The following is a 12,110-nucleotide window of genomic DNA, read 5'->3' as shown; positions in this document are numbered from 1 at the left end:
AAAAAATGTAATTGAAATTTTCAATTTTCTGGAGCTGGCTTGGAAAAATATTTTTTTAAAAAGGTATCTTGATTATTACATAATTGTTAATTCATACACTTCAGCATATTAAACACAGATGTTCATTAATATGAAATAAATTATTCCTTCCCTCCTTCTCCGTCAAAGAAAAAGCTGCAAAAACTTTCTGCGAAAGAAGGGAAAAGTGACCGTCGAAGGCAAATTCAACTAACTCACGCTTGGCAACACCGGCCAACTCTGTAACAGTTGAGCATCAACATTACATGTTTGCTTTCTTCTTGTTCATATGGTGAGCTTCATTTCGCTCTTGAAGTAATGTGCGATAGCAGATAGACAACATTTAAAAATATGTTCTTGCGACACATTAATGTGGGGATGTGTGAAGTAGCCATCATGCAAACTTTCTTTCGTGTTTTGAAAATATACTGCTGTATCTAACAGTATCAAGGAAATGTAAGAACGACTGTTACAACTTCCGGTATAAATGTGCTCGGATAACTCCGACACCGAAGCCCATGAGAGTATAACACCTGTTGTAGAAAAGCGTATGAGTTGTATTTTTTCAGCGATGAAGTGTGAATGTGAAATGTAAGCAAGGATAGGAATGGCGCAAAAAGCCTTTAGGAAGAAGAAAATACTATTTTGTGAGACCTTGAGTATAGAGTTGAGAAAAAGACTTATAAAATGCTTCGTGTGGAGTGTTGTGCTGTATGCGTCAAAAACATGAACATTACGCAAAAATGATGACATACGACTGGAATCTTTCGAAGTGAAATGAAATTTAAGTTTTACGTCCCACGGTTGTGCCGGCTAGGCTAAAGGAGACGGTGATGATGAGTAATGAATGAAATGGTAGAATGAAGAGAGTGGGAGGAAACGGGAGAACCCGAGAAAATCCACGCAGACGGTGTTTGTCCACCACAAAGTTTACTTGGCGCGAGCTGGGATCGAACCAAGGACCCCATGCACTTGAGGTGAATGCTCTACCACTGAGCCACTGTGGCCCCCGGAAGCTTCCGAAGTGTGAGTGTGCAGAAGAATGGAAAGAATTTTTTGGGTCGAGCTGAAAACGAATGAAAGGGTGTTAGAAATGGTGGGGAAGAAGAGAACAATTTCAAATATTAAAAAGAGGAGAAGAAACTGGTTAGGACATTGACTAAGAAGGAACTGTATTATGAGGGAAGTGCTAGAGAGTATGGTGGAAAGAAGGAGATTGCAGTTAAAGGACGATATCAAAACAGAAAAATCGAACGTGAGAACGAAGATGTTAGCGAAAGACCATGGAGCATAGAAGCTTCTTAGTTGTAGCAAGTGACATGCCAATAATAGCAGAATACCTATGATGATAATGATGATCGAAGTTCGACATAAGCAAAAGCTAGACATCGAAATTGTAGTGTAAATCCTGTGCAGTGAATCTAAGGAGATGGTTACGTGGGTCTCACAAATATATGTCATTCGATACACCAATGATACGATTAGAATTACGTGATTACTTACACGAATGTTACTTTTTCCTTTCAAATGTAAAGGAAATAACGTACAAGGGTAAAATATCAATAGGACCTATTCCTGTGCCAGTGCCGCCAGAAGTAGGTACAATAGACAGCAATGATGTTGATGACAGTGAATGTGGGATGAGTAGTCAGCATTAAGATCCTACAGGGAACGTGCCAGAGAATTACATCTGATTAACAGGACAAAATGAACGACCTTGATAGAGACTTGAGCTTACCCAAACAAACAAGAGAGTCCTAATATCATGTTTTCAAGTTTGGAATCTTCTTTAAAAAGATGGGGCCGCGGTGGCTCAGTACTAGAGCGTTCACTTCTGGTGCTTGGGGTCCCGGGTTCGATCCCAGCCCACACCAAGTGAATTTTGTGGTGGACAAACACCGTGTGCGTGGGTTTCCTCGGAGTTCTCCCGTTTCCTCCCACTTTCTTCATTCCACCATTTCATTTATTACTCATCATCACCGTCGCTTTTAGCCTAACCGGCATAACCGTGGGACGTAAAACTCAAAGATTTCTTCTTTAAAAAGAAACCAAAGTGACATTCTACCATGATAATAACATGACTTCCTTAAATTTTACAACAATAGTGATGATTGCATATATTCCAAAAATGTAGAACTGATGCAGACATTACAGGTACAGTATAAAGCCGATGAGTGGCGGTTATTGTTAGACTCGTCAAAAGCTAACATGAAGTATGTCCTCTTCCACAATGCTAATGCGTACTCTTCTACTCCAGTTAAATATTCACTAAACTTCAAGGAAACTTATAAAAATTTGAAACTTCTGCTGCAGAAGGTAAGATATGATGAGCGTAAGTGGAACATATGTTGAGTCTTGAGGGTGATTGGTGTGATATTAGGGTTAAAGTCAGCCTACACAAAGTAGCGCTGTTTTCTTTGTAAGTGGCATAGTAGAGCAAGAGAAATCCATTACACACAAAGGGAATGACATTCGGGTATCGCTCACTCCTGGAATCAAGAATGGGAAGATGAATTTCTTGTTAATCGCAAGAAATTTTTTCTATCTCGCCTCCATATTAAATTGAGTCTTATGAAGGTATTTATAAAAGGATTGGAAAAGGATTAAAGTATCTCCAGGAAATATTCCCAATTATCTCAGATTCTAAACTGAAAGAAAGTGTGTTCATTGGCCAGTGAATCCCAAATACATTAGTTGATGAAAAATGATGAAAGATGACTTATTCCATGAAAATATGACAGAAGTAGAGAGCAAGACCTGTGTTGGTAGTCTGAATATAATTATGGTGGTGGTGAAGAAGTGAACATCTACCATTTGAGTCAGTCGGCATTTGTGTTCCACAATAGCTCCCTTAAGGTTTATTCAATTTAAATGAAACTGGTAAGTACCTTCGGAAATAATATTAATAATATTGACTGGGTCTGAAATCGATCAACAGCAAGAGGGTAAAAGAAAGCAACATTCATTTTCCATGTTGGAAGTTGGCATAGTACACAATGTAATAAGAAAGAAAAGAAAGAAAAAAGAACTTGCGCTCGCTTCTTCAATGAATAGCATCACTAGTTCAAATCAATATTTGACAAGTAGATGCTTCACTTCATTATATTAAGCTTGCTGGGAGTTCCATGTTCGGATACACATACGAGTTTGTTGCAGATCTCACTTGAATAGTTGGATTGCCTTTAACCTTTAGTACATAAGGACGTTAAAGATAATCACTATCGTAAACAATAAAGCTTTTGACACACTGGAGGGTTTTTGTTTTTCTTTTAATGGCGTTGGAATTACTTTTTGTAGAAAGGCTATATCGTAGTGTTCAGGTACGTGTATTACAGGAGTAAGTTGTCGACTTTACTTTCAAATATAAAGCACTGCTATGTTATTGGAGTAAAGTTAATTTAATACATTCTTTTGTTACTTCAGTCACTTGTAACAGGTTAGACAAAATCTTTCTCAAAGTGTAATAATATTGAATTGCTGCAAGAGAAATAACATTGTATAAAACCTTTATACAGGCAAATACAGTCTGTGTAATAGCATAGAATAAGGTTAAATGCTTAAATCATTGTGATTATTGTAGCTATGTCATTATCTGTCACTCTTTCACGTAAAAAGTTGAACTAGATTCAAATGATAATGTTTTTCTTTTATAGTAATCCTAATACTCTTAAAGTATAGATATTTTTTTTTTTTTTTTTTTTAATGTCAAATTCTATTTTCTTTATATGTTTGTAGGTAATCTCGTTCCTTCAGCGGAGCCTGAAGGACAGATAGTGTTTAAGGATATCCGATTCGCTTATCCTACGAGAACGGATTCGCCAATTTTCGATGGGCTTTCTCTCAATGTGCCACCGTCTTCCGTAACTGCTATTGTGGGCCCAAGTGGGTCTGGAAAGAGCACACTTGCAGCTCTACTCTTAAGGTTTTACGACCCGGACAAAGGAATCTTATTAGTGGATGGATACAGAGTAGATCAGCTTGGTTCACATTGGTTAAGAAAATATATTGGCACTGTTAGTCAGGTAAAGATTGGTGTTTTCACTTAATGTTAGTTATTTCTCTACCGTCTATCATCATTCATGTTTTAAATTACGAGAAGACTTGAAAAACATTTTCTAGAGATCATTATTGTGTGTGTATGTTAATGCTTGTAATTTTGATGTGCAAGAAAATTGTTCTTTGTTAACATAAGCGTGTAAATGTATGTAAATATAAGGAATTTATTTCTCAAAGCGTGATATAATATTCAGTAAGGCTATTTTCTAATAACATGAGTTCATTAGTTGTCAAAAATCTATACTTCGTGTTATGTTGCGTAAACGTTAAGTTAGTGACAAAGAACACTCAAAAGTATCCCAATAGGTTTCTGTATTGGATGCCTCATAAAGATTTTTACCTCAGCTCTGTGCTGTAGTAACAGATTAGCTTTGTGTTTATTTTGCAGTCAGTGTTCCACGTTACTGATGCAGATATCGTGGCTCAATGATAGAGTACTTGCTCGTAGTGACGCAAGCGTCCACAAGGAATATTTCCCAACTGTAAAACGAGCTTAGCAGATCAGAAAAATGCATTTAGGAGACTTTGAAAGTTTGATTTTTTCCACAGTTGTAGCTGTTAATTACAGTACAGTAAATAGTGAAGTTACGGTGGAATAAAGATTTGACGATACCGAATCCAATCATGATAAAGAACTGTTACTCATGTCAGTGGTAAAAGCGCCCACGCCCGAAAAACATTCTGATTGCGCTTTTTATAATACTAATTTGAGAAAGCTGAATCCAATGGAACTATGTATTTTAAAATATATCCGTACATGGGGTCACGAGAAAAATAACGTCGAAGTTGGGATATACACTTTGTATCTCAGATAGTATTGACCGTAGAGAAGAGAGAATATATCACAATACAAATACATAAACCTTTGTTCTTAATAAACTTCTGGTTCATTATTAGGGTAATTAATTAAAAAATAACGTACCAATATGAACATATTCATAATTACCTGTCTTTATCTCGTCAACTTTTCAGAATATTGCTAATTACTTTTGATAATTATTTCTTAGTTATCATATCTGCATTTGCTGAACTATATAGAATTGTGTGTAGTTGTTACCAAAAGAAAGAAAAAAAAAATTATCAGTAATATCTGACATAGAAGGAAATTTATGTCCCAATTTGGTGGTCATTTTCCTCTTGACCTCATGACGGAAATTATTACAAAAAGCACAGTTAGAAATGTGTTCAAGCGTTGGCACTTTTACCATTGGTATGAGCTATAGTTCTTGTAAATAATGGAAATATCTTGAAATGCACGTGAGCAATCAAAGAAAAACTTTGGTAACAGTAATACTATAAGGCTATCTAGAAGCGTTATCACTAGTGTTGTGAGAAATGCAGCGTAATTAATTTGATAGAGACTATTTATTCAGATGGTATTGCTTCAGGTTATTACATGTTTACTCTGTGCAGGAACCAACACTTTTTTCATCTACAATCAAAGATAACATTTTGTATGGTGCTGAAGACCCGGAGAAGATTACTCATGAACAGTTAGTAGCAGTAGCAAAAGAAGCCAATGCGTACAATTTCATATCGGAATTTCCGGATGGCTTTGAAACTAAAGTCGGCGAAAGAGGAGTAATGCTCTCAGGAGGTCAGAAACAAAGAATCGCTCTTGCTAGAGCATTAATCAAGGTACGTAAAATTGAGTAAAATTGATTAAAAAAATAAAATAAAATTTGTTTTCACACATTGTATTATATGATCCATGGAGGAAAAATCGATTTTTTGTTAGTTCGTAGCCTAATTTATTGAAATTCAAATAGTAAAAATTGAGACTGGGCACGAGATTGAACTATGTCTGCAGCTTATCGCACAGTTGTATTAACTTCTAATCTACCCAGACAACAAACACCTTTACACCTGAGGTCGATTCTTAGCCATCGAGACCACATGGACTGTATCACAGGACTACAATAACAAATGCGTACATTGGTTGGATTAAATTGTTTATAGGAATGTATACGTAATCTCTAATTCGCCTGTCATAAGTGTTCTTCAGTGTCAGTCAACATGGTGCTTTTGTTTTGGTATAATCTTCTCATAGGAACTCTAAAATGTTCGCTTCAAGCAGTAAACCTGTATATGGTGCCTTCCATTTCAATTCAGGCAGAGCATGTACCATCACCATCTCAGATATTGTTGAAACTTTTTTTATAGTAACTAGACATGTTTTTAAGAGACCCATATTTTTTTGTTTTGTCGAAAAAAATTTTCCCGCCAAGTAATGGGCCATCAAAGACAGGGAGTACAATTTATGAATTGTAGAAGACATGGAAAATGGTCATCTTCGGAGCCTCACCATTCGGCTATGGAGACAGGTAGAGTTATAATTCTTGTTGTGGTATGTACATAGGGATATAAATAAACTATATTTTATTATAGTTTGGTTTGCGCATGCGTATCTTTTTGTACATAAATTAACAAATGAACGTCAATTTATCTGAAAAGTCGAAGTTTGCGAATTTTTTTTCGAGCACTTCCGGTTCGAATTTTAAAATTCTGTTTTCACGGTTGGTAAGACCTAGTTACCCGCTTTCCGAAAAAAAATTTGTATCGCTTCTGTGTGCTACCGTTTTGTCGCAAAAAAAATTCGAGAAATTGTAAAATTTTCAAAAATCGCCATTTTTGGGCGCCATTTTCTCGAAAACACCATCTTTTAAAATTCTGAAATTTTGTCAAATGGTTCAACATTACATGAATAATAAACACACCAAATACCATTCTCGACCAATGCTTCATGAATTAACTGCAGCCTTTTAAAGTTAGCGAAGTTTCCTTAACTTTGATGTCACAGTTATCAACACTATAACAATAAAAGTGCAATGATTTGATGATGTTTGTGGTTCACATTCATTAAATGAAGAATAAAAGGTTTTCTTGACTTTTTTTTTTTTATTACTTTGATTAAGAAGGCTCTCTGAAATAGTAAAATGACCCTCGCCCTACTCCTCCGTTTTCTTAAACCGAAATAATCTGAGGTGGGAATTACGATTACGAAACACACAAATTTTAAGTTTACTTGAAATGGCCATCCAATAAATTCTGATGATCTACAAAAAACCTGAACTATTACCTCAGTGATGATTTGGAATGCTCCAGACAATGGAATGCTCAATTAAGTGCGATGTCATTACAGTGATCGAAAAAGGACAAAAAGTTAAAAAACAAAAAATCGAAACGTTTTCTTACGCGTACCAAAGAAATTTACTGACTTTTTAAACAAAACAATCCCAACATAAGAATGGGTCACTCGGAATTTTACAGTATTCGACTAAAGTGGGTCAGTCCGCAACCTGCGAGGGAAGTGTGTATGTGTGTGTGTGTATTGTGCAAATTCTAAGTTAGCTGCTACTGCGTTGCTACAGATCAAAGGTTCAGCCTGTATTGAAGCTGTCATGAGTGATCTATTTCCTTTAGTAGTATGATCCGTAGAAAATGACAACTGTCTTCTTCAAGAGTGTGGTGAATGTCCTGGAGTGGAAGGAATAAGTGTGGAGTCTTTAATTATTGATCCTGATGAAAATGAAAGTGTTACGTATGCCATATGGGAGAATAATGGGATCTCGTTAAAAAACTGTGCCACGTTCTGTTTTCGTATCGTACATTGCTGGTTTAACTTTAAGAATTGTAATTCATGACTACATCAAGAAAATCCAAAGAGAATTAATTGCTACCGAAAAGCACCGTATAAAATTTCAAGATACGAATTCTATTTTACTTCATGTGGACTTCGCTGAAAACTGGACTGTTATTCTGCAAAGTGAAATTCAGAGTTATCACCGGAATATGAAACAACTGACAGTTTTGTTGTAATAAACGACGATAAAACACACGATTCGGCTCATGTACTCATAGCCATAGACAAGATTCTAAAAATACTAGAAGAAAAGCGAAAATATATTTTATAGAAAAAGGTTTGAATACGAGAAAAGAAGTGTCTACAATTTCCCAAACCGTGTCAGTGATTTCTGGTGGTGCTGCATCCCACTTTAAAAATCGCTGTCAGATGTTCGAGATGCAAACAGGTCCGATAAAGCAGTGGTTTTGCAGTGAAACCGGCCATGCAAGGGTCTCTGCGACGGTATTGAGGGGGGGGGGGGGGGGCTGAGGGAGTTGTAAAGAATGTGGCAACGCGGCATAACCTTAAGCAAAAACAGATACACAGTATTAAAACCGCAGAAGAAAAAATGAAATGAAATCTTTAAGTTTTACGTCCCACGTTTATGCCGGTTAGGCTAAAGAAGACGGTGATTATGAGAAATGAATGAAATGGTGGAATGTAGAAAGTGGGAGGAAACGGGTTAAACCCGAGAAAATCCACGAGCACGGTGTTTGTCCACCACAAAGCCTACACGGCGCGAGCTGGGATCGAACCAGGGACCCTAAGCACCGGAGGTGAACGCTCTACTACTCAGCCACCGCGCCCCCACTAAAACCGCAGAAGAATTCGTGAGTATAGTGCAAGTACAAACTCCGGGTATTACTCTCGTTTTGTTGCCTGGAACTGAATTCGACGACATCCGGAAAAAAAGAAGGGAAAGTATGCGACCGGTAACTGGTATTCAAAGAAGTCATCTTTGGCTTTCGGAAAATGCGAAGTTTTTATGGCAGTAACGGGTCACCATGAACTAACTTCATGCTTCCCCCAAAATCGAACTTCTGCAATTCAAAGTGTAGATTTAAGAAATCTACAAAAAGGAACTTTTGTTACATACATAGGCCTATATGTATGATAACCAGTGGTGCGTGGCAGAAATATTATGAATAAATCATGAATTACGTGAAGTTGAAGTGCTGTTTGAGCTTCCACATGGACCTTCAGCATTTGTGACTATCGACAATGTGCTACGCAGGGGCGGATCCAGGACGGACTTCTGGAAGGGGGGGGGGGTAATACTGTTACTTAGAGCTACTTTTAAGAGCTCCAAACTCTGAGATCGGTTTTATTTATATATAAAATGAAGTTTCTTCCCCCTAGATCCACTCCTGGACGAGTTGTGAGTGAGCCAACACCTATTAGAGCACCTGCACGGTTACATGCTATTAGCGAAGAAGACACCAACCAAGCAAATGATTGGTCCATGTAAATAATAATAATAATAATAATAATAATAATAATAATAATAATAATAAAATCAGTGAAATTTTGTTTCCGAAGACCATTTTAAGTAAGTGAACTTGAAATTTGTGCGTTTCGTAATCGTAATTTCCACCTCAGATTATTTCGGTTTAAGAAAACGGAGGAGTAGGGGGAGGGTCATTTTACTATTTCCGAGAGCCTTCTTGATCAAAATAATGAAAAAAAACGTCAAGAAAACCTTTTATTCTTCATTTAATGAATGTGAACCACAAACATCATCAAATCATTGCACTTTTATTGTTCCCAGTGTTGCTAACTGTGACATCAAAGTTAAGGAAACTTCGCTAACTTTAAAAGGCTGCAGTTAATTCATGAAGCATTGGTCGAGAATGGTATTTGGTGTGTTTATTATTCATGTAATGTTGAACCATTTGACAAAATTTCAGAATTTTAAAAGATGGTGTTTTCGAGAAAATGGCGCCCAAAAATGGCGATTTTTGAAAATTTTACAATTTCTCGAATTTTTTTGCGACAAAACGGTAGCACACAGAAGCGATACAATTTTTTTTTTCGGAAAGCGGGTAACTAGGTCTTACCAACCGTGAAAACAGAATTTTAAAATTCGAACCGGAAGTGCTCGAAAAAAAATTCGCAAACTTCGACTTTTCAGATAAATTGACGTTCATTTGTTAATTTATGTACAAAAAGATACGCATGCGCAAACCAAACTATAATAAAATATAGTTTATTTATATCCCTATGTACATACCACAACAAGAATTATAACTCTACCTGTCTCCATAGCCGAATGGTGAGGCTCCGAAGTTGACCATTTTCCATGTCTTCTACAATTCATAAATTGTACTCCCCGTCTTTGATGGCCCATTACTTGGCGGGAAAATTTTTTTCGACAAAACAAAAAATATGGGTCTCTTAAAAACATGTCTAGTTACTATAAAAAAAGTTTCAACAATATCTGAGATGGTGATAGTACAATTTTATATTTTTTTGCCTGAGTTGAAATGGAAGGCACCATATTCCAATAGTAATTATATCATTTACCTCGAGAAAAAAATATTAAAAAAACTTTTCCGCCCCTAAATTGTCTGCTTAAACCAACTTGCACTCTGCGCTGAGGGATCTGAGGTGTGTCGGTGTCAGTCTCTCAGCTGTTGTGTAACGGAATGAAGGAACTGTAATGGTCAAACTGCCACCGAAAAAATCGCTTTGGAGAATTGTACGTCATTTCTCTTTTCCGTGCAAACTTTAACATTTTCCGAGTGTCATATCTCACATTGTTATGGTTATAATTAGTCCCCAAAGCAGTCTCCTCCCAAAATCATATCACAGACAAAATCGTATATAAAAAGTTTTCAGTGAAACTCACAAGATCTGTGCTAAAGAAGATCCTGGATATTGTGGCCTAGGGAAATTCGTTACCACAGCATATTGGGGCCAGCTGTTACATATGACCCAATCAACAACGAATCGTGCATTCCATGACGAATTGAGGCTACAAATTGTCTACAAAGCCAGCGTGGTTGCGTTAACACCACAACACCGAGCAAGAGAACAAGGAAACAAGTCTATATCAGCGCTACCTAGTTGTTGACCACGGAAAGTTTGTTGTGACAGTGAACTAAGACTAAGCATAGATCTACTAAGCGACTGTGGAAAAATTCATGCCAGAACTTGGAGATTAATGAAAAAGACCGCTGTTACTTTGTGCGTAGAAAAGTTTTTGAAAAGTTTTTATGGTTGTTACTGACTTTTGCTACAACGAAAGCTTAAAATTTGTAAGATTGAAAAAGAAAACATACTCAGTACTCTTTACTACCAAAACCGTATCTTACCTTCAGTTTACACAGATGAAATACCAGCATTGAATGCGAACAATACCTAACGTGTGAAACAGCACCAGGCCAGGGCTTGAAGTAATATGCCTAACCTTCTATCGACGTGTGGCAGCTACAACTGGTACCCATGCTATTCTGTTCAAGGATATTCTAGATGCTAGTGCTTTTGGACGTCTCAGATGGTACCTTTTATCACGTCAGGTTCAAACGGTAAATGGCTTCTGGAAAGCCTGCATGCAGAAGTGAAACAGGTTTCAACGAAGTCTGCTGCAGTGGAAACGGCGATGTCGTGCAATGGTCCATGCCGATGGGCATCACAAAGAGCGTGACCCATGATTGACAGGTTGGAATAACTTAGGTAAGCAAAAGCTTGAAATTCTTCCAGTGCAAATGGATCAACCTCTGTTTTGCACAAACGGAAAGAAGTCAGGAAATGAAAGGAGTATTAATTGATATAGAGACATATGGCATTGAACACTACAAGGTACCTTGGAAATATAGTTATGTAAGTGTTAGTGGCACATAAAAATGAGAGAGAAAAAAAAAAAACGCAACAGAATCATTGCAAAATGATAAGAACGAGCAATGTTGAGCCGAATTACACATGAGTAAGTCGTTGGGGTTGGACCCAGAGGGAGGTTGGCAAGGCAAGATATAGAGCTAGTGCAGGAGAGATGTCTAAAGTAACGTTCTGTGCGGAAAATGTCCTTGTGCTGGTTTTGCAAGAGGCATACTGTGCTGCGAAAAAGTGTTGTCTGAGTGCGAAATGGGGCGGATAATAGCGTAAAGAAAAAGGTCTGCCAGCTACTGAAATAGTACACGGTATACGATATGGGAAAAATAAATCCCCTGGAAACCCATGTAAACTAATTCAGCGACAAGAGAGATGTGCACTATTCCGGAAATGTTTAATTGAGCAAGAATAAGATTTTTCAGCGCGCAGCGTGGTGGTTGTGGTGCCGTCAAGCTGGTCCTACAAACTTAAAGATATTTCCTTTCGAATGAACATTTGCTTAGAAATATCTATCTATTCGTCTTTTATTTGTAGTATGTTTTTAGTTATGGCCCGGATACTTTGTATATTACTGGTACGA

At 37.2% G+C, this 12,110-nt stretch overlaps 1 protein-coding gene across 2 annotated transcripts in view; it reads left to right on the top strand.

Moving 5' to 3' along the window:
- Positions 1 to 12,110, top strand: part of LOC145660537 (ATP-binding cassette sub-family B member 10, mitochondrial) — a 54,905-nt gene that overhangs the window by 22,948 nt on the left and 19,847 nt on the right. For both annotated transcript variants that reach the window (XM_081725728.1, XM_081725727.1), the window contains exons 8-9: positions 3,754 to 4,040; positions 5,488 to 5,712. In XM_081725728.1, the coding sequence (XP_081581854.1) occupies positions 3,754 to 4,040; positions 5,488 to 5,712 (512 nt within the window). The remainder of the gene's footprint in view (positions 1 to 3,753; positions 4,041 to 5,487; positions 5,713 to 12,110) is intronic.

Source organism: Thermobia domestica, chromosome 9, assembly GCF_964235325.1.
Source record: "Thermobia domestica chromosome 9, izTheDome1.hap1.1, whole genome shotgun sequence".
NCBI classification, from domain to species: domain Eukaryota; kingdom Metazoa; phylum Arthropoda; class Insecta; order Zygentoma; family Lepismatidae; genus Thermobia; species Thermobia domestica.
This window is presented reverse-complemented; position numbering and strand designations above follow the sequence as displayed.